The sequence below is a fragment of the Castor canadensis genome, chromosome 6 (assembly GCF_047511655.1).
Source record: "Castor canadensis chromosome 6, mCasCan1.hap1v2, whole genome shotgun sequence".
In the NCBI taxonomy this organism is placed as follows: Eukaryota; Metazoa; Chordata; class Mammalia; order Rodentia; family Castoridae; genus Castor; species Castor canadensis.
The window spans coordinates 60,942,540-60,963,919 of record NC_133391.1 but is presented as its reverse complement, the minus strand read 5'-3'; the positions used below and the strand labels follow the sequence as shown (position 1 = coordinate 60,963,919).

General features: G+C 43.1%; 1 protein-coding gene across 5 annotated transcripts in view; it reads right to left on the bottom strand.

Moving 5' to 3' along the window:
• The window catches only part of Snx24 (sorting nexin 24), a 145,586-nt gene that overhangs the window by 70,142 nt on the left and 54,064 nt on the right, over positions 1-21,380 (bottom strand). For 3 of the 5 annotated variants that reach the window (XM_020176310.2, XM_074076566.1, XM_074076565.1), the window contains exon 2: positions 1,475-1,558. In XM_020176310.2, coding sequence (XP_020031899.1) covers positions 1,475-1,558 — 84 coding nt within the window. Of the gene's footprint in view, positions 1-1,474; positions 1,559-3,210; positions 3,401-18,876; positions 18,955-21,380 lie in introns of those variants that run through there. The other 2 variants (XM_020176312.2, XM_074076567.1) reach the window with 2 other exon arrangements.

The window sequence follows — 21,380 nt, the reverse complement described above, 5'->3', positions numbered from 1 at the left end:
GGTGGGTGTGGCAGAGACTATTCTAAATCTCCCTGTGGGACTTGGCTCAGCAAGTAACCTGCAGAAACTTCTCTAGAACATGTTTCTTCCAAAAATCAACAAAACAAAAACAGAATTCAATGAGAAGGAGGGAAGATCCAGGTTCTGGTTGTTTCTCTGAAGCCCTTGGGGTTGGTGCCTTTGTAAAGTCTGATAGCAACACCTGGTCTACATCTGTAGTCACCAAACTGGGGAGTAAACTTGGACTTGACAAAATTCAAACTGGAGAGTTAAATGTGAATTATCCCTTGTCAGCCTAGCACGAGTACAGATGACAAAGCTCCCCTTGAAAGGAAACAGGGAAATAAGTCACTAGTTTCTCAATATGTCCTATTCAAGTTTATTCTCGATTCTCTGTTCTCCTGATTAAACAGCAGGAAAATTTAACTTTAAAAAATGCTAAAGAAGTTTCCATCCAATGTTAGCACACTATCACAATACTTATGCCTGACATTTCCCAGAAAACTTAAGAGGCCATCAGTGAAACTGAAAGACTGTGCCTTACTTAGCATACTTCATACACTTAGCATCCAGCTGTCTGTGTCTTAGTAAATTTACCTAAAAAAGTAAATATATATAAATAAATATATAGAAAAGTCGTCGAAATGTACTGACTCACTCATACATGGTCATTTTCTGGGCAATTTCCTCAGGTATTTTCTAGTTATTAAGACAATTTCAGCATCCCAATGGTAACTTATAACCTGCAAATTTTAAATTGGGGTAGGAAATAAAGCATTCACTTTTCTATTCATTACTGGCCATCTCCCCCAAAGCTTAGTTAGTCCTTTTGCAGCTCTTCTTATCAGTGTTGTAAAAAGGCTTTAGCAATTCAGAAGAGGGCTACAAGCTAGGAACCTCTTTTATATGTGCTCCCCAATCCTTACTCACATGCATACATGTACATAATCTTAAATATACATCTGCATGTATGTAATCTTTTTTCTTGTTGGTGCAGCTGGGGTTTGAACTTGGGGCATCACATTTGGAAAGCAGGCAGTATATATGTACAGAATCTTAAACACGTGTACATGTATACGTGTACACCCTTTCCAGGAACATGTGTGTACTGAGGCTAATAAATTTCTTACTGTAAGATGATCGTGCATGTTTTCTTTTTCCTTTTGGTAAAGGACACTAACCACATTCCACGATAAAACAGGGTCTGGACCTTCTTCTGAACCTGTGACACCTCACACGACACACTGAAGTCTGCAGCCTCAGGTCTGCATACATAAGCAGCCTTATCAGCAAGCCCATCTGCTCAGAAAGCATGCTTTTAGTAGACTGGATAATATTCTTTAAACAGCAATTTTTGTCATAATAAAAAGACATATCACACAAAAAATATTTATGCTCTTAGAACCACGGAAAAGAGTCTTACATACCATCTGCCATATAGAGAAAAGGGAAAAAAAACAAAAACCAGGGTTACCTTTTTGTGCAAGGCATGAAATTCGCTGTACCTCTTCTCAACAAAGTGTTTTCTTCCATTCATTAGCACTTCTATCTTAAACACCTAAGGAAAAAATTAAAGAGATTAATTCTACTAGCTCAAAACCCTCAGTGGCCTGATGTGGTAACTTTGTGACCGTGATATATTTCATCCCTTTAATTACAGTAGCTGGTTCTCCCCAAACCCAGAAGGCTCAGGAGACCCTGGCCCAGCATCACTGATTAATGAGTCCTCCAACCAAGTGCTCACTAACAAACGAGTGTTCTCCAAGAGCATCTGCAAGCAAGGGAAACCAAGTGCACTAACGGCTCCTGGACTCGTTATCCAGAGAATACTCTTCCCTTAAAATGATTTCATCAAATGAGTATGGCGATGCTGAGCTGGCTGTGCCGCAACAGGGTCCGCGAGGAGTCGTGCACGCAGTGGTGCATTTTAGGTTAATTTCTCCCTAACCTGCATATTCATCTCCAGGCTCAGCCGGACTTATTTGGCAGTTTGGAAAATCAGGGAAACTTAGTACAGGCTCGTTTTCCCTGCTCGATGTGACTGACAGCTTGCGCTCCAACTGCCAGAAGGCTGAAAGGCCAGATGAGAGGGCTCTTGGGTGCACTAATTAATAGGCACTCACATGACATTTTCTTGATTCTTGGGTCACTGGGTCAAGACTAAGAACAAGGGATGAGAAATACTGTGAAATGCTCATGAAAATACAATGTTCAGATTGGCGGGGTGGAGCAGGAACCAAAGAGCGGGTGCTCTGTCATTCTAAGCTTTTGTATCTGACCCTTGTTTTGATGAGAGTTTGTAAACAGCAAGATGAAAGAAAAATTGTTCAATTACTTGGAAAACCTCATTTCCTGGGTTTTGGGGAGTGGTTGCTTGCTTACTTTTCTCTCTATTGTTTTTTTGAGGCAGGATCTTGCTAGTCTTGTCCAAACTAACCTGGAATTCACTATGTAGGTCAGGCTGATCTTAAATTTATAATCCACCTGCCTCAGCTTCCCAAGTGCTAGGATTAGACATGTGCCACACTGTCTGGCTAATTTCCTGTTCTAATTGCCCTCTTGGAGAAAAACAAAACTAACTGATTTTGAAGTCACATGACACCACAGAGTACAGGAAACATGCTTACTTTAAGCCTAAAAATAAGTAGTCAAATTTAATAGAACAGATTCCTATGGCTCGATATTTGTCTTATATGTAAATATGATTATTGTGGAAGGCCAGAAATTGTCATCAAATATAAAATCTGTTTACACTGTTATACTTTAAATCAGAAACAAAATCTTCCACTGATGATTAGCTTAGGTAACCTATTTTTAAATAAGTGGGAAAAATTTACCAACTTTAATCTATATTTTTATTAACATTTTGTTTCTTTATGAAATCTTCCTAAATAAATACTTTCCCTTGGTGAATCAGGAAGATATTTTCTTCTAAAAACATGCATATGGGGTTGGAGGCATGGTTTAAGCAGTAGAGCACCTGCCTAGCAAGCACGAGGCCCTGAGTTCAAACTCCAGTACCACCAAAAATAAATAAAAAAGGTGACCTCATATTGAAAGAACCATGCATATACTTCAAACTCTCAGATACGCATCCATTTTTTTTTGAAAAATTGTTTACTAACTAACCAAAGAAATTTCTTCGAAGATCCCACAGAAGTAGAAAGAGGAAAACACCCCGAGAATCACACAAGGACAAAGCAGCTTTACCTGGGCCTTGAGCGCTAATGGGCTGCAGAACCCCCTCTCAGTGTCAAGTGTGACTGAAACCAGGACAACCTGGCACCAGTCAAGGTCGTTTTCATCCACTGAGCTCAGTGAAAGAAGGAAGTTTGGGTGCAGTCACGGAGGTTGCATCACTACAGCTGTCACTTTGATTGGCAGGCTTGCCACAGAATCCCTAGGGCAAAGAGAAGGTTTAACTGTGCTGCCCTTCACAGCTCACAGTGACTGCCTCAGGGGACATCACCCCTTCTCCTGACCAAACTGTTACATCACTAACTTCCACAGTTAATTTTTCATAGCACTAAATTCACAGTGGGAGGGAGAAGGGTGAAGGATGCAACAGACATAAGGAATGTTTGTGGTAAACTTTAATATTTTATTATGTCACCATTAAAACATACACAATACTGGGGTTTTTTTCCCCCACCCTGGGGATCAAGCCCAGGGTATGCATGCTAGGCAAGCACTAACCACTGAGCAACATCATAACCTTTGTGTTTTTGAGACAGGGTATGACTATGTAGTTTGGGCTGACCATGAATTCAAGATCCTCTTGAGTACCAAGATGATAGGTGTGTACCACCTAACCGTGCTTTTTTCCTCTAAATTCTGGGAAAAGATCTTGGAAAGGAAGTAGGTTAACCATGATTTCTGTGGCAAAGTGGAGCAAGAAATGGAGTCAATTTAATAAACCCTGATTTTCTGACTATGACAAGACCTTGTTCAGTTTTCCAGTTTTCTGCCATCTATTGTCCCTGTCACCTAAAGATTCTTTTCCTGCTCTGTTCTCCTGACAAACTCCTAGTGTAGATACTTACTGAAAAGATGGAGACATAACAGGACAGAGTCTAGAAGGCACCCAGCACAATATCTGGCATTTTATTGAACAGATACTCGCTGAGGGCATACAATGTGCCTGGGAGCTGTCCTGGGCTCAGGAGCCAGCATGGAACCACGCAGACAAGCACCAGCTTTCATGGAGCTTACACCCATGCAGTGAGAAAGGCGACGACACTCAGGTGAACACACATCGCGATGTGCAGACATTACCAGGCTCTGACACACATCACAGCCAGTCAGAGACAGCAAGACAAGTGCAGTTCAGACAGTGTTGGAGGCCAGCCTGGGAAAAAGTGAGACTGTCTCTCAAAACACCCAACACAACACAGGGCTGGTGAAAAGGCTCAAGTGGTAGAGTGCCTGTGCAGCAAATGTGAGGTCCTTTCCTCACTGGAAAAAAACCTCAGCTCCCGGTCCTTTCTTCTACCTAAGCCAGCAGCAGCAGCTCCAGACCCCAGGTTGCATTTCTCCAGCCCAAGCTTCCACCCTCATCTTCTTCTAAGGACCTCCTGTGACCTTGGAACATGCAGATAATCCTGTTAATCTTCCTTATCCAGTGTCTTAACTTCTAGCACGTCTACAAAGTCCATTCTGCCAGTTAGGTGATATGGTCATGGGTTCTGGGAATTAGGTGTGGGCATTGCTGAGAGGAGGGGTGGCCAGGCAGATGAAAAAGAAAATGGCTGGCATGTTTATGTGCCCAGAGTTAATGGTGATGTGGATGTGAGGGAAAGGGATAGGGAAAGGAAAGAGGAGGGGAAGGCTGGCAGTGCCATTAAAAGTGCACCTGTCAGCTTGAGGAGGCAAATGTGAGTGCAGAACTGGCCAGGTCACGTTTAGGGTACACACAAGGCATGCAGCAGAGACATGGAACAGTGCTGGATTTACAAGTGTAGGGATGGAGGTGGGGTCCTTAGCCCAGGGATCAAATTGGGAGTCATCAGAGTGTGGCTATAAATTAAACCCAGATGACTACCTCTCAGAGCTCACATCAGGGTTAGGCTTTCCTGTTTCATCACAGAGAGGCCTTTGCTCCATTTCACAAGTCTTCCTCTTCCACATTAGACTTCTCTAGCTTCAGATGTCCTTCTTGTCCAAATGACAAGAGTCTGTCAACATTCTAAAATGTTGAATTCAGGACTCAACCAAATCCCAGCATTCCCCAACTAATGAGTGGATGGTGTCTCCCCAAATAAATTTCTCAGGTAGTTTAAAACTCAGCACAAATTCTTCCATATCATCAGAATAAAGGATAATTAGTTTTAATGCCATCCTAGGAGGAAAAAGCCTATTTAACCCTAATTATGTATTAATTACAATCATTATATTTTGTCTCCCTTGAGATTTGCAGAATAGCATCATGGTTAATGCTAGTTCTTAAATCAACCTCCCTAGGTTGGAATCTCGTGTCCTGCCTCTAGCCTCTGGGCTCTGCTGACACACGATGATAACACTCAGCCCTCAGCCTCCTCACCCAGGCCCCACAGCTTATGATGGCACCATCACCACATGGGGCTCCTGGGAGGATGAAATGATTCCCCACAGAGATCAATTACCACGTTGCTTGGCTTTTAGGAAGAGCCCAAGACATGCTACCTATGCATGGCATTATTAACTTTGAAGGGCTGTTACCACTGCTGCTTTGCAGCAAGGCTACTGATACATGGAGGAGAAAGAGATATCCCCCAGCCCTGGCGTGAGTAGTCCACTGACCACATCCACTACCTCCACATCAGGGAAATGTCTTCCCTCACTACCACTAGCAGTGCTGACCTGCACATCACCTGTGCAGGGCTGCTGCACTCGCCTCTTAGTGCCTGTTCAAACCCTCAACTACTGGCGGAGACTGACCAGCACCCAGTCAAAGGGGAACACTGACTTCCCTTGAACTTGGCTTAGAATTCAGTATCTGCAACCTGTATTTGCCTAAATGTTTTTGGAACTATACCTCATTGTGGCTTGTGAAGCTCTGGAGGTCAAACAAGAGTTCTCAACAGGTGATTTTCAGACCCGAGGTCAATCTCTCTGAAAGTAGACTGTTAAATATTACGACGTTACAGACCAGGCATGGTGGCTCATGTCTGTAATCCCAGCTACTTGGAGCACAGCTTGAGGCCAACCTGGGCAAAGATGCAAGCCCCTACCTGGGTGGAGGTAGGGGTATGTCAAAAAAGCCTGGGGGCGTGGCTCAAGTGATAGAGCACCTGCCTAGCAGGCACAAGACCTGGAGTTCAAGCACTAGTATCCCCCCACAAAAATATATACAGACAGACAGACAGATAGATATTACATTACTAATGCCTTCAACAGCAACTTGGCAACAGGGCAGGCTGAGCCCATGAGAAACTAAGGTAAGGGAATGAAAAGGTGAGCAGGAGTCAACAGCAAGTGCTACTGCCTGGATCTCAAAACGTCTCCCAAAGGCCCATGTGTTAAAGGCTTAGCTTCCAGCATGGTGCTACTGTGAGGTGGGGAAGCTTTAAGAGGTGGCCAGGAGAGGTCTTCTGGTCACTGGGACCTGGGAACCTGGGCCCTCTCCTGTCGCTCTGCCTCCTGCTCCTTTCCATGATGTGCTGTCTCAACACAGGCCCAAGAGCCACAGGTCTGCCTGACCACGGACTGAGGCCTTCCAAACCATGAACCAAAACAAACCTTTCCTCTCGTGAGTTTTTATCTCAGGTGTTTTGTTATAATAACAGAAAGCTGACTTATACAGGACAATAAATTGGGAAGATCAAAATAACAGCTCTGTCCAGCTCAGCAATCTGACAGTGAAATGGTAAGATGAGCTGCTTTTGTTAAAGACAAAGAGCAGTAAGTTGGACATGATAGAGGCAGACTGTGTGTTCTAAGATGGTTTCTGGTAGAGTCCGTGGTCAGTGGTAAAAAAAAAAAACAGTGCTCCTGAGTGCCTGGGCATGAAAACAGCTGTGAAAAAAGGGTCTCTGTTAAAAACAAACTGCAGTCGTAATAGCATTGTTGGTGGCAGGTGAGGACACAGCAGAGGAGCAGTGTAGACTCAGACACCCCACAGACCCACCACTTCCCAGCCAGGCTTCCTCCCAGGCACTGCGTGTCCACTTTGACCTCACCTGCCCTCCTCATAAGGACAATGGATGAAAACCCCTCTTTCTCAGGGCTGGTGCTGGGAGGAGACAGGTAAGACAAGGTAGAAACAGCACTCAGCACTCAGTACCTAGCCTGGCATAGCTTGTGCTCAACACACTCCCTATCTTCCTGAGCATTATCAGGCTTCTCATGAATCTAAATGGAATCTGGTTATAAGAAGCTTTCATTTCCAACACATCGAGAAGTATTATGATGTGCTGTGTCTGTTTCTAAAAATATTCTCACTAAAACCAGGGCAGTTCCAAAGAACACACACACACACACAAATGTGGATTTTTTTTTGAAAATGTAAGCTTGGGAGACTGAGAATTCCTTGTTTCATTCACTGTTCCTCTCTCTAGGCACGGAGGAAATGACTTCCAATACGCTCTGGTATTCTCTGAAGGCTGAGTTCAGTTTTCCCTGGAGCCTAGAAAGGGAAGGCTCCTTTTTTGTTTTTAATATTGTGCTGGGTGGGGGGTTGTATTGTGGCATTTACAAAAATTCTTACAATTTATCAAATATAGCATATTGAATTTACTCCCTCCACCATTCTCTTTCATAACCCCTCCCCCCATTCCTGCAATAGTTTCAACAGGTCTCATTTTTGCATTTACATACATGTGTACACAGTATTTGTACCATATTCACCCTCCCCCACCCTTTCCCCACCTCCTCCCCCACAAGACCTGTTTCACCTTCCAGTTTTCCGATTTTGTGTAAGAAAAGAAGGAAAAAAATGACATTTTTGGTTGTTTAAGATAGCTATACAGGGAGTTTCCTTGTGGCACTTCCATATTTATAAGTATTATAGGCAGATTTGGTTCATCTCTATTTTTCTTCTTTCTACCTTAGTCCCCTTCTTATGGTAGTTTCAACAGGTTTAAAAATTCTTTATTCATTCTTGTACAGGAAGTACATCAACCATATTCACCTTCTTAACTTCCTTCTTTTACCTTCTCCCTCTCATGTGTGACCTCCCTTAGCGTGACCTGGTTTTCATAGGATTGTTAGATTTGTATTAAGCCTATATTCCACATATGGGGAAGGCTACTTGCAAACAGGCTGTATGCAACAAGACTGCCAGCTCCCAGGCTCTACTGCTTAGGTGCTAGGGGAAGAATGCAGGCCACTGAGAAACTCCTACAATCCGGGCTCTCCTCCCACACAGGGGAAAGAGCCTTCTCTGCTCCACTGACAGGTGTTAGAAAGCATGCCCTCTTACAAGAAGAAAGCAAGCTCTTAAAGATTACAGACTTCTGAGCCTTCCTTCTAAACTCAGAAATGTTAATTCTTCTTAGGAAGCAATACTTACCAAGCCTTTTGCTCTCCTAGAACATGCTTGGTTTAACAACTGCTGCACTATAAAAATAGTGTTATATCCCTTTAGCCATATATAATATATATAACATATTATATATGTATATATATATTTATATAATATATGTATGTATATTGGTACTGGGGCTTGAACTCAGGGCCAACACCTTGAGCCACTCCACCAGCCCATTTTTTGTGATGGGTTTTTTTGAGATAGGGTCTCTCAAACTGGCTCCGAACCTCCAACCTCCTGATCTCTGCCTCCTGTGTAGCTAGGATGACAGGCGTGTGCCACCAGTACCTGGCTGAGCCAAATATTTTTTGAGTACCTACCATATGCTAGACCTTGTTCAAGGCACCTGAAGTCTGTCCTTGAATCCTCATGGGATTTTACTCTCTCCAGTAGAGGACAGAGAAAATGACAAATACAGAAAATAGCTAAGGTACATGGTAGGTTTGAGTCATTACTTACATGAGGGATATGCATGCGCCAAGTAAAAGAAAGTGGGCTGTCTGGGGAGAGGAGGCTATTCGCCACAGAATGGTCAGACGAGGCAGCATTGAGAAGGTGTGCTTACAGAGTACGAAACTCTGTCATAGATCGTAACTTAAGAGATAGTCCTCTTGGGGATATACCCAAAAGACTGTTACTCCAGAGGCACCTGCACATCCATGTTTATTGCGGCACTATTCACAATAGCCAAGTTATGGAAACAGCCAAGATGCCCCAGCACTGACAAATGGATTAAGAAAATGTGGTATCTATACACAATGGAATTTTATGCAGCCATGAAGAAGAACGAAATGTTATCATTCGCTGGTAAATGGATGGAATTGGAGAACATCATTCTGAGTGAGGTTAGCCTGGCCCAAAAGACCAAAAATCCTATGTTCTCCCTCATATGTGGACATTAGATCAAGGGCAAACACAACAAGGGGATTGGACTATGAGCACATGACAAAAGCGAGAGCACACAAGGGAGGGGTGAGGATAGGTAAGACACCTAAAAAACTAGCTAGCATTTGTTGCCCTTAACGCAGAGAAACTAAAGTAGATACCTTAAAGCAACTGAGGCCAATAGGAAAAGGGGAACAGGAACTAGAGAAAAGGTGAGATCAAAAAGAATTAACCTAGAAGGTAACACCCACGCACAGGAAATCAATGTGAGTCAATGCCCTGTATAGCTATCCTTATCTCAACCAGCAAAAACCCTTGTTCCTTCCTATTATTGCTTATACTCTCTCTACAACAAAATTAGAGATAAGGGCAAAATAGTTTCTGCTGGGTATTGGGGGGGGGAGAGGGAGGGGGCGGAGTGGGTGGTAAGGGAGGGGGTGGGGGCAGGGGGGAGAAATGAACCAAGCCTTGTATGCACATATGAATAAAAAAAAAAAAAAAAAGAGATAGTCCTTACTGTGTTTTAAACTTAAAAACAAAAACACCTGCACTGCTACACTTTAAATACTGTTTATTTACTGAAAAATATATAGCTAAATCTCTGCATCAAACCAATTACTACCTCTTCCAGGTCTATATGACCAATACCAGCATCAAAGACTCAAAGCTGGGCGCCTGACAAGGCCAGCTTAGCATGAATCACTGTCATTCTTCCTGCAGAATCAGCATCTCCGCCCCATGTGAGGAGCTGGGCAGGAAAGGGAGCGGAAAGGCCACACCAAGCGCTTCTTGTATTGATTTCTTTTGCCCCAAACAGAGTCCCCCAGTTACATGATATATCATAATCACTTAATTTGTCTGACTGCTTTAAAGAAACAACAATGGATTCAAGAAAAGGTGTTGACTTGCAAAAATATAATCAGTCTGAAGGTTTCTGTTGTTTGTATGTGTCACTCCTACTTAGTGACATGACATATGTGGCCTCTAGAAACAGTGAAAATGCAGATCTAATGCTCACCACCCCCAAAAGCCTGTCAACATCTGGGAACTCTTACCCTGCTCCAGGTGCAGGGAAACCAGACCTTTCCTGCAAGCTTCACCCTAGGTTTAGTGAGTAGATTTCCACATAAGCACCGGGATGTGAATTTTTTTCTTCCTCTCCATAAACAGACACAGCACAACTGTTAATCTGCCTGGAATTTTCCTGGGAGCCAGTGCACACTTAAAGGAAACTTTTTCATCAAGTCCGTTAAGGCAGTTCACAGAACAGGGAGTTAATCCCTCCCACCACTACTTGTCATGGCTGGGCCAAGCCTATCCTTTTTCAGAATAAAATTCACAGTATCACCTCCATATGGACACAAACTTTTCAGAAAAGTAAGCTGCTTGGCCCTCAGAGATAAACAGTACATCCAGAGTGCCTGCCTAGCAAGTGCCAGGTTCTGAGTTCAAACCCCAGTACTGTCAAAACAACAAAATACATCCAATTTCAATACAGCTGACAGCAAGAAAGATACTAGTTTTATTACGTAGTCTTCCATGGGCTACATCACAATAACAAGTTAATGTGAAAAGGACATACGAAGACCAGAAACAGAGCAAAAAGACATTGAGATGGTTACGCCTCCCTAATAGAGCCACATACGTAATACACTGCTATGCACTATTATTCCCTGAATGCAGTGGTACCAAACCAAAGCGAAGTATGACTGCTACAAGTAAAAAGAGCCCTGTTACCCCAGCTACTTGGGAGGCTGAACTGGGAGAAATGCTACTTGAGGCCAGCCAGGCAGAGTCTGAGCAACCCCCATCTCCAAAACAACCAGAGGAAAATGGACTGGAGGTGTGGCTCAAACAGTAGAGTGCCTGCTTTGCAAACATGAAGCCCTGTGTTCAAATCCCAGTCTCACCAAAAAAAATGAAAAGGTGTATTTGTAATTATAAAAAATATTTTTAAATGTGTTTACAATGATAAAAATATTACAAACAACCTACTTTTTAAAGAAAGGACTAACAAATGATAGTACACCATAGCATGTCTCAGAAGATTCACATAATAAAATAATACAATTAATCTTGTTAAAAAATTTTTTTGTGAAATAGTAGAATTTTATTGAGAATATGAGTGAATAAAAGCAGGAACATACACTCCCCAAGGACGAGCGGGAGCAGCTCTAAACAAAGTGGCTTAAGAGCAGTACATGTAGTTCAAGAGCCAAATTGCTTTTACAATTAGGGTTTTTGTTTTTGCAGCACTGGGGTTTGAACTCAGGGCCTTGCACTTGCTAAGCAGTTGCTCTGTCACGTGAGCCATGCCTCCAGCCTGCCTTTTCCACATCTTAATGTTTTGCTAAGTATAACAACCAGTGTACAGCTTTGTCAGGAGTACTTCTTTCCACATCTGTTTAAAGGCAGAGTCTGAGTCGTATGCACAATTTCTGTGCAGAGCAAACAAACACCAATTTATTCCTAACTAACCCCACAGGCTTGCTTGCCTACTGTGCAAATCGCCACTTCAGAAATGGTCTCAGTCTGCACCTCTCCTACCACACAGCACATTCAGTTCTCCATCAGGACAACCCTACCCTCTATTCTACCTACCCTGCCTACCTACTTCTCTACTCTGCGGACGGGTTCTGGTCGTGAAATCAGAGAGCGCTACGAAACATACACGCCTGGCTAGGCGGGGATTCTCAAGGAGGCTCAGCCACATGCTCTCTGATCTCTTCTCATCCCATTGCCTCCTTTTCCTCACTCTTCTCTCGTGCTTGGCCAGAAAGGAAATGCAATAAATGCTGTATGAGACTATGGATCTGACTTCTCTAGTTTCCTCGTGCTTAGAGGGACACATAAACCTCCCACTGCCAAAGGCTGTAAGCAAACGCTTTCACTCATTCTCCAGAAGGGGTGGTCACTATTAAACAAGATTTAGCTAGGATATCCATGGTGACGGGACATACAAAACCAGGGTCTTTTTCTCAAGTTATTATAACCCCGTGTTATAACCTTGCATATGGGAAGGGCTCCTTGGACCCAATGTGTGTGAACTGCATAGCCAGGGTCTTACCTGGGAGGAAGGCAGTGCCTTAGCAGGCTACTGGGCTGTATCTAAAAACACACTCCCCTGATAAGTGAAGAAGACCTATAGGTGTTTTGTTTTTCCAATCAAAATTATTACATCAATTACTTCCTAATATCTAAGCAACCCACAGTTAATCTAACTATTGAGATTGCTTTAATATAATTTTTGAAATACAAGAGAATTAAAATGACCCATTTTCCTGGCCATGAAGACAACACCACAATACTACAGATGCAAGTCCGATGAAGTACCTCACTATTTTCCTGCTTGAGTTTCTTTCTGATGGTAAGATATGACCCCAAATGAGTTTTGTACTTTTTCTTATTCAAAGATATCCACACTTCATTAACACAAATCTTTATTTTCTACTTCTTTGTTAGTACCAGGAGAAATTCAGGCTTTAAAAGATTCAAATGACCTGTCTCTAAATCAGAGCTGGACTCTCTCCTCTCCACATGCCGACTTACATGAACTCTCTAAGAGTTTCTCTGCTTCCATAAAACGTGGGTGCCACTGCCCATCAGGCCCAGGTCTGCCTCTGCACAAACAGTCCAAAACAGTTTTCCTGATCTGTTTCAACTTGAAGTGTTGTCAATATATGGATTGTCTTGCTTTCTAATTCAGTAAAAAATCTAGTTTTCCATTAGTCTCTGCCTTTCTAATTTTCGATACAGCTTTACTAAATGTAATTATTAAAGGCAGATTCAAGAAAGCAATTACTGAGCTACTGGTTTGTATCTCTGAAGTCTTAATAAGTGGCAAAAAGTTGTACTAAGAGCATAAAAAAATTTTTTCTACAGATTAGACCCTTGAATTTGTATGTGCAGAGAGGAGATGTATCTAAAACAGTAAGCAACCCCCTTAAATCACAAGTTTTAACCTCATTTAAACTTTATTCATAGCAGGGTGGGCATTGCACAGCGTAGGAACAACCTTTCCGCTCTTTCTCTAGGACTCTGCGACTTTGCTAAACACTTAACTCTTCTAGATCTCCTTTTTCCTTCCTTCTGTAAATATATCATTATGTTAAACTAGATGGCCATCACACACTGTTTCCGCTCTAAAGGCTATGAAATATGTACTGAGTTACTAATCTATGCTAGGCTCTGGAGCAGACACTAGACAGAGGATGGTGTCATATATACAAATTCTAACCTACCGCTTCATGAGGCTTAAAACTTAGTAAAGAAAAGACAAGTAAATATAATTAACATAAAGCAATATGCGAAAGTGCTATCCCAGTAATATAAACCAAATTATCTTTCTAAAAAGTTCTACGGGATAACTGAGGGTGCAACTTGATCGGAAGTCATTCAAATGGTAATTTGACTTTCTGATTATGGGTGAATGGGAGAGTATTCGTTACATGGCCACTCAACACTGGTGGTGGGCAAACAACAAACTCTGTAAATGGAGTCCCCACCCCGTTATAGACTGTATCGTGACCCTCCCCATTCATGTGCTGAAGTCCTCATTCTCAATGTGACTGCATGCAGAGATAGAGCCTCTGAGGAGATAAGTAAGGTAGTAAGAGTAGGGCCTGATCTGACAAGAGTAGGTGTCCTTACAGGCAAAGAGATGAGGGATGTGGCATTTTCTGAACACAGAAAGGCCATGTGAGGACAAAAGAGACACCACAAACCAACAGTGATCTTGGACTTCCAGTCTCCAGGACAGTGAGAAAATACATTCCTATTGTTTAAACCACTCAGTCTGTAATATCTTGTTAGGGCAGCCTGAACCAACTAACATAATCCCTAAACAAAGATGTCTAGGAAAGATTTAAGTCATGTAACAATCAGATAAATCATCTTCCCTCGATACTGTGATATTATTTAATAGCTCATGGGAGGCACAAGGCGCACACTATTATCATTATCATCACTTTATAGATGAGATTAAAGGAAGATCAGAAAAGCAAATGGTATTCTGAAAGCCTCTCTGAAGATCAGTGGTCTAGCCCCCAGGCCATGGCCACGGCTGACTATCTTGGAAGTTGATCATCGAATGTAGTCCTGGGAACCTTTACTCCTGTGATCCTGTATTTCCCCAGGACAACCTTTCCTGCCCTCATTCAGAACAGGATCTATGACTTGCCTTGAACACCACAAAGCTCCAGTGGCCACCTCCAGCTCTGCCTCATACTTACTCACCTGGCGTGTGAAGAATGGTGCTTCACGGTATCTAGATTCGGTGCTAATGAACTTTGGCCAAGTCCTTACCCCAACACCTAAATATTCATGATGACCACATCACCACCACCATAGTTTGAAGATACGTTTCCAAACTCAAAACCACGCCACAGTAGCTTCCTTCAAGTCCTCTTTCTTAAATGTCTGGCAACAAAATTTGAAGCAAAGGGAAGAAAGAGGAACAGAATCAATCAAGCAAACACACAGCATGTGCATCCCTTTAATTCTATAAAGAATGCGTACGAGGTCCACAGCAAATCACATGGGAAGGAATGTGCTCAGTTCCAGATGCTGTATTTTAGGGTCATTGTCAAATGAGATAGTCTTCTCCATGGAGAAACCACAGCAGGACCAGGACTTTCCTTTTCCCCAAGGCCTTGGAAGAGCAGGAAAGATTCGGACCCTGAGTAAGCAGTCAAGGACTTCTGGAGAAAACAAGCAAAGGAATTACAGGGACATGTTATAGATCCCAGTAACACAGTAAATAAAGGGCAGCTAGCACATTTCTAGTCAAGATCTGAGAAAAAAAAAAAAAGATCAAGACAGAGGATGCCATGCCCACAATCCAAATCACCCACTAGACAAGGCAATTTCTGGCAGCTGCAAGAAGAAAGATTACTACTTGACCCAGTCAGTATGATGTGGGAAAACAGACCCTGTGCCACTGGTGGGTACATCACCTCTTTCTTTAAAGAGAGGCAATAAGCGCGGATGGTGTAAATCAGATAAATAACTAACGTAGAGCCTGAGGGCCCAGTGTTAAAGACAAAGGCCCCAGACTGACCATTCAAAGAGGAAGCCTTTGATAAGAAAGCAGTCAGAACAAGACTTAGAACAAGAACTCTAAAGTACAAAAGCCCCGGATAATTTAAACACAAAATTTGAAACAAGGAAAGCAAGAATCATTCAGCTTATAGCTTTATAAGTGATAGATCAGCCTCAAGAAGGGTCTAGGAAATGCACCAGCAGAGACCAGCTCCACAGAAGGACCAAAGACAAACAACAGAGACCCAGGTCTCCCTGGAACACAGTCAGACTGAACAAGTCCCATGTGTGGACCCACACAACTAATAAAGAAACAAAAACCAGACAGAGTGGAAAGTGCTGTGGGTTTTGTCCTAATTCAGATATTAAAGGGCCATGCTATCTTGGTAAACCATTTCCTCTCACTTCTGACTCTAATTACTTTTTATTTATTTATTTATTCAGTTTAAAGGACTGATCATTTCTGGTGTAAGCACGTGCTTCACACTGGCAACAGAGTGAACACTGGTAAGAATCATCACATGGATGCCGCAAGGGAAGAGCAACTGAGAGCTTGAAAAGGGAGGCCCCGATCAGGCTCAGTCTCCTGGTAGGTGAGGCCTGAAGCCCACAGGGCTGTTGAGGCCAGAAGAAGACAAAGTAGGAAGGTAAGTTTGGCAGAAGAACCAGATTCACTTGGGGAGCTGAGAGCAGGGAAAGGTGAGAGAAGGTTTAAAAGAAGACGCTGAGCCCTCCAAAGTCTTCTCCTAAACTGTCTTCCACTTTGAACTTTTGTGTTTGTAATGTTTCACTTTAGCATGTTGTAATTACATCAACTAAAAAATGAACTCATAACAATTAGAAAGCTGGGCCTTTAAACATTAAGAAAGTGAAAAGAAAAAAGCGGATGGCTGGCATTTAAAATGAAGTCCTGCAGGGCATGGTGGCACACATCTATAATCCCAGCACTCAGGAGGCAGGAAGATTCTAAGTTCAAGGTCAGCTTGGGCTATCCAGGGAAACTCTGTCTCCAAAAAAACTCAAGTCACTGTGACCTTTTAAGTACTCTCTCAGTGAGGGCTCTTCTCCCTTCCCCCTTCATGTGAGACCCAGGGAAGACTGCTCTGTGAATTGAGTTGAGGGAGAAGTCCCAGCGTGCTGTGGGGTGCTGGTCCAGGGAGGGACAGGGTTGTCCTCAGCCTCACGTGCAGAAGGCAGCGTCACCTCCAGGGAAGACAAGGCAGTACAACTTTGAGTGGTAGCAAGTGTTCCCAGAGGAAAGGAAACAAGCCGAGAAAGAGCACTGTGGGGCGCGGGGGGTGGGGGGGGGGGGACACGACTATGCAGTCTGGCTTACGGAGAAAGGGACAAGCAGAGGGCATCCACAGAGTGCCATCAGTGCCAGATTAAAGGTGACATCAGCAGCTTGTTTCCAACAAGGGGGAGAGAACACCGTAATCTACTAGTGGAGTATCAGAACTACCGTGGAGGTGAGCAGTACCACCGGGGAAAGGAATTTTAAAGAGAAGTGGAATCATTTCAGCCGTACTTCAGAGAAAGGATACTGGAGGAGAGACCGGTGAGGTCCTGCCAAGTGTCTTGATAACAGGGACCCACATAAACATGGGTACAATCTCATATCCCGATTAGCACATCACAATGAAGCAACATGCTCCATGTCTGACAGGATCACTTGTTACCATGATCAGCGTCCATGTTGGTGACATGACTTCGAAGCACGAGAAGGAAGTTCCAGCCAGGTACTAGTTCCCATTCAGAACATGACTGGAAGAAGGTGACAGGGCACATCAAAGGACATCTGCAGCCTATTCATGTACTGTAGGAAGCGCCTGGCATGTATATATGAGGACAGAGAAGGTTCTCTTCAAGCCAGTTTTATGGAACAGCAGGAGAAGGGAATGAGCTGACAATATCCAAAGCCCAGTTTTCCATGTATTAGCAGCATTCCCTCCCACCTCCACCTCCACCTCTACCTGATCTCGAAAGGCAGTCAGGAACCATCCAGCCTGGAACCTCCACCCTACAGTCAGACACCGGGGTCAAATTTCAACTTTCCATTGACTGGCTGTGACCTAGGCTGTTATTTAAACTCTCTGAGCACCAGTCTTGCATCTGTTCAATAGAGGCAATAACACTTTCTCCGTGGTGTTTACATGAAGTATGTACCTATAAAGTATACATGCATCTAACATACAGTAAGCATTCAGTAAATAGGAACTCTGTTTCTCATGACCTAAGTTTCCTGCATGTTAGTCAGTAACATCAAAATCATTTAAAATACCATCTGATGAGGATTTGTAACCCCTATTCCTGTGTTTTAATCCTTTCCTTTAGATCTGCTGACGCAGATGCTGATGAGGGTGTTCCCAGAACAGCGTCTTTTGATAAAAGTCATGCCATATTTCTTTTCCTACTAGGAAACACTTTTAAGACAATTCCATATGTGGAATAAATAGTCTTTTTATATTTTAACATTTTGATTAGGTAATATAATCATATGATTTGAAATCAAAACTTAAAAATAGAGAACAGAGTTGGGACAGAACGTCTCCCTCACAACTCCAAGCACTCTCTGACCCTGTCCCTGCACGTCCCCGCCCCCTTCTCACTGGGAACCACCCTGATGGCTGTGCTTTGTGCATATCTGAAGTCAGCCTGTGTCCTTCCCTTCTAGGTAACAGGCAGTCCCACCTCTCTTCAGGGAAGAGCGTTTCCTGATTTTCCTTTCCTACCTACATACAACCTACCACATGAATACTGTTAGAATAAACAACCATCTTTTGGGCTACAGCTCTTTTGGGACTGACAAAGTTTCCTACTTAACAGTTCTGGCAGTGAGTGATGGAGAAAATGGGTAGAAATATATTATTTCCATTTGCCTAAATTATTCTTTGTTAAAAACCAGCATCATAAAAAAAACTAGCATTAACTAATTACTTTTAATTATGTTTTACAGAATTAACCTACACAATCATTAGACTGAACTTTTTTTGCCCCTTAAAACATCTGCTCCATCTTTTACACGTACAGGATCCTTTTCCTTCGTGTTTATGTGGGAAAAGTGCTGGCTGCTACAGTATCCAGTCAGTTACCCCAGGAGATGTCAGCTGTCAACCACATCCATTGCAGTGATTTCCCTCTCCTCGCTCCCTTCCCACCCTGGGCGAGCTGTCAAGTTTCTAGTTTCTGATGTGCATTTACATCACTCAATGACATCTGACAGCAGTGAAAGGCCACAGAAAACTGCTTATTGATCAGAGCAAAACTAGTTGACGGAACAGATGAGGTTGTATTGCAGGAATGCGGCCACACTCAGGTGATGACATTGGCCCCCTCGCACCGAGCCTAATAGAATACAACTTCATCATTTCATGCCACTTGTGCTTACATGCTGGGCCCATCGCCTGAGGACAACCTATTTGTGCTTCTATCACTGGATTACTAACCTGATTTGTTCATGAGCACTTGCAAACTACTTGTGAATCTGTCCTGACAAACAGACCAAGAGATGCTGAAGTCTCAATCTTACCAAAATCTAATTGTGCTGTCCTAAAAAAAAAAAAAAAAAAAAAGAAAGGAATTACCATTTGGTGAGTTATACCTGCTCAACTGAGAACTTTTCTACCACTGTGTAAAGAAGTTTAAATAGGTATTTCTTTTATTCTTGTGGCAGTGCCAGGAAAACTAACAAACAATTGATAACTTGAGGTATTGTCAAAATTTAGGTAGCACAGTAGAATTTAGTGGTTTCTAAGAACCAACACGCCAGATTGAAGCTTACTGCATACACATCTTTCGGATTTAAAGATAGCAATGCCAAAAATGTTCATAAAGTTATAAATCAGCACGTCTGGAACAGGGATCCACAAATCAGACACTTAGTGCCTTGCCATGTGACTTCTCAAACATGAAAAAAGGAAAGGCTCAGATGGACAGGGCAAAGTTACCAGCCCTCTGCCTCCAAGGTAAAAGCGCTCCCACCCCATCCCAAGGGCTGTCTAATTTTGTCTTTACTCCTCAATTGCTTCCAGACAGAGTATTTCCCCAAATTATGAATTCCCATACTATCTTCACAACTTGATCACATCTGCATCCTATCTGGACTTAGGGTTTTTCTTTAACAGACTTTATTTCTACTTTATTTAAAGAAAACTTTCTGTCACAATCAGACACAGGAAGTGGTATCACTTGCCAAAATGAGAAGGTTGAGTGTAAGAGAGAGTTTGTAAATTACGGTTCTTGCTGAAGGCTCTGGGCCTGCACTGGCTCTCTCTTCCTTCAGAAGAGAGATTAGCAATGTCAAATTAAAGCTTTTGGAGAACATTTTAGGGGAGGGGGAAATGACACAGATTAAAAGACAGTACAAAGAGAATAGCTTTCTCCCTTGTGAATCAATGTTATAATGTCTGGACACCACTTACATCATTTACTGCAGCGCCATGGCCATGGCTGGGCTGGTCTCCAAGCCCAGGGCGCAAGGCATGGTGTGCAGAAGAGCAAGAGCTAGAGTCATGCTTCCAGCCCACCCCTCCTGCTCACTGTGTGACCCCCGCAAGTCACTCACCTGTAAGAGATATTAACAGCATGTGCACTTTAAAGAGTTGTTCTGAGAGGGAAACGAGATGGCCCATGTAAAGCGCCTAACACAGAGTTCCACACTGGGAGAATGTTTAAGAAATGTTACCCCATTTCAATTTCTTCCCATCTCCTTATGTAGACTTAAGAAAAGGACAGGGGCAGAGGAAACTCAGACCCGTTCGGCAGCCTCTTGTTAGTAAAGCTCTCCTTCTTCACTTAAGTTCTGAGCCTTTCTTTTGGCAAGGATGCCAAGATCCCAGCTCCTGTAGCACTGTTCGAGCACAGCTTCTGCCTCAGACTTGAATTTGGGACCCTTGAAGGAAGGGGCCAAGTCCATCCCCTACCAGGCCGTGCCAAGGCCCAGTCAGCGCCTGGGACCAGCAAGCAAGACTGCAGTTGGCTAAGTGAACACGTGTCCTCTGTGCTCCCCTTTCCAAAGACCATGCCAGCACTGGGGGCCTCATAGCGGGCAGGGGAAGGGGAGGTGAGTAGATCTGGATAAAGGAATATCTGGTGTGGCTTCTGACCTTTTATTTACAGCACTAGCCTTGAATATAAAAATAAGTAAAAACAGCAGGAAAGTGTTCAATGTGTGTATTTCAAACACGTTAGGTTTTTAAAGAAATACTATGAGTTTTAGCATTGTACAAATCATCCCAGATAAAAGGCTACTACTTCATTTCTTGTATGTTGTGATCACTACAATAGAATCTTCCTTTTTAATCACCCAGACCAAAATGCACGCCTTAACGCACGTGTGAACTCAGCGCTTTGAACCACAGACTGCCTGTTGTTTTCCAAATACTTTTGTTTCACGCTCTTTGTGTTCTAGGCCTAGATGGAAACACAACCTTGACTTGAATCACAGACTCACTCTGCTGTCCTCATGACTAACAAGGCACACAGCAACCACTAAGTGCAATGTCAGCAAAGTGGACGACAGTAAGGCAGTGTGGTGGAAGCCAGAGGACAGCCGGCCAAGGCTTCCTGCCATTACCTGGTCACAACTATCGATACTGCCACTGTCCTCTTTCAAAGCATATCAGGTTGGCTAAGCTCCACGGCCCTTCTAAGATGGCCGAGGACATGCCTTCATGCAGTTCTGTAGGTGGAGCTCTCTGCACACACCTGCTGGGTTTGTGGCTCTTTGTCGTACTTATATGTGCTTTGATATACATATTTTCTAACTGACTCTCAGTTGTTCCTCCAATCCTGTCTCTGGTATTCTACCAGATAACATCGTGGTTGAACAATAGACCCTGCAACATCCAGAACTCAATGGACTAGAATTCACCACACAGGACTAAGTTCCCAGAGGACAGAAGGTGGTAAAGGCAGTAAAATTCATTTACATCTGAGTTCCCAAGAAACA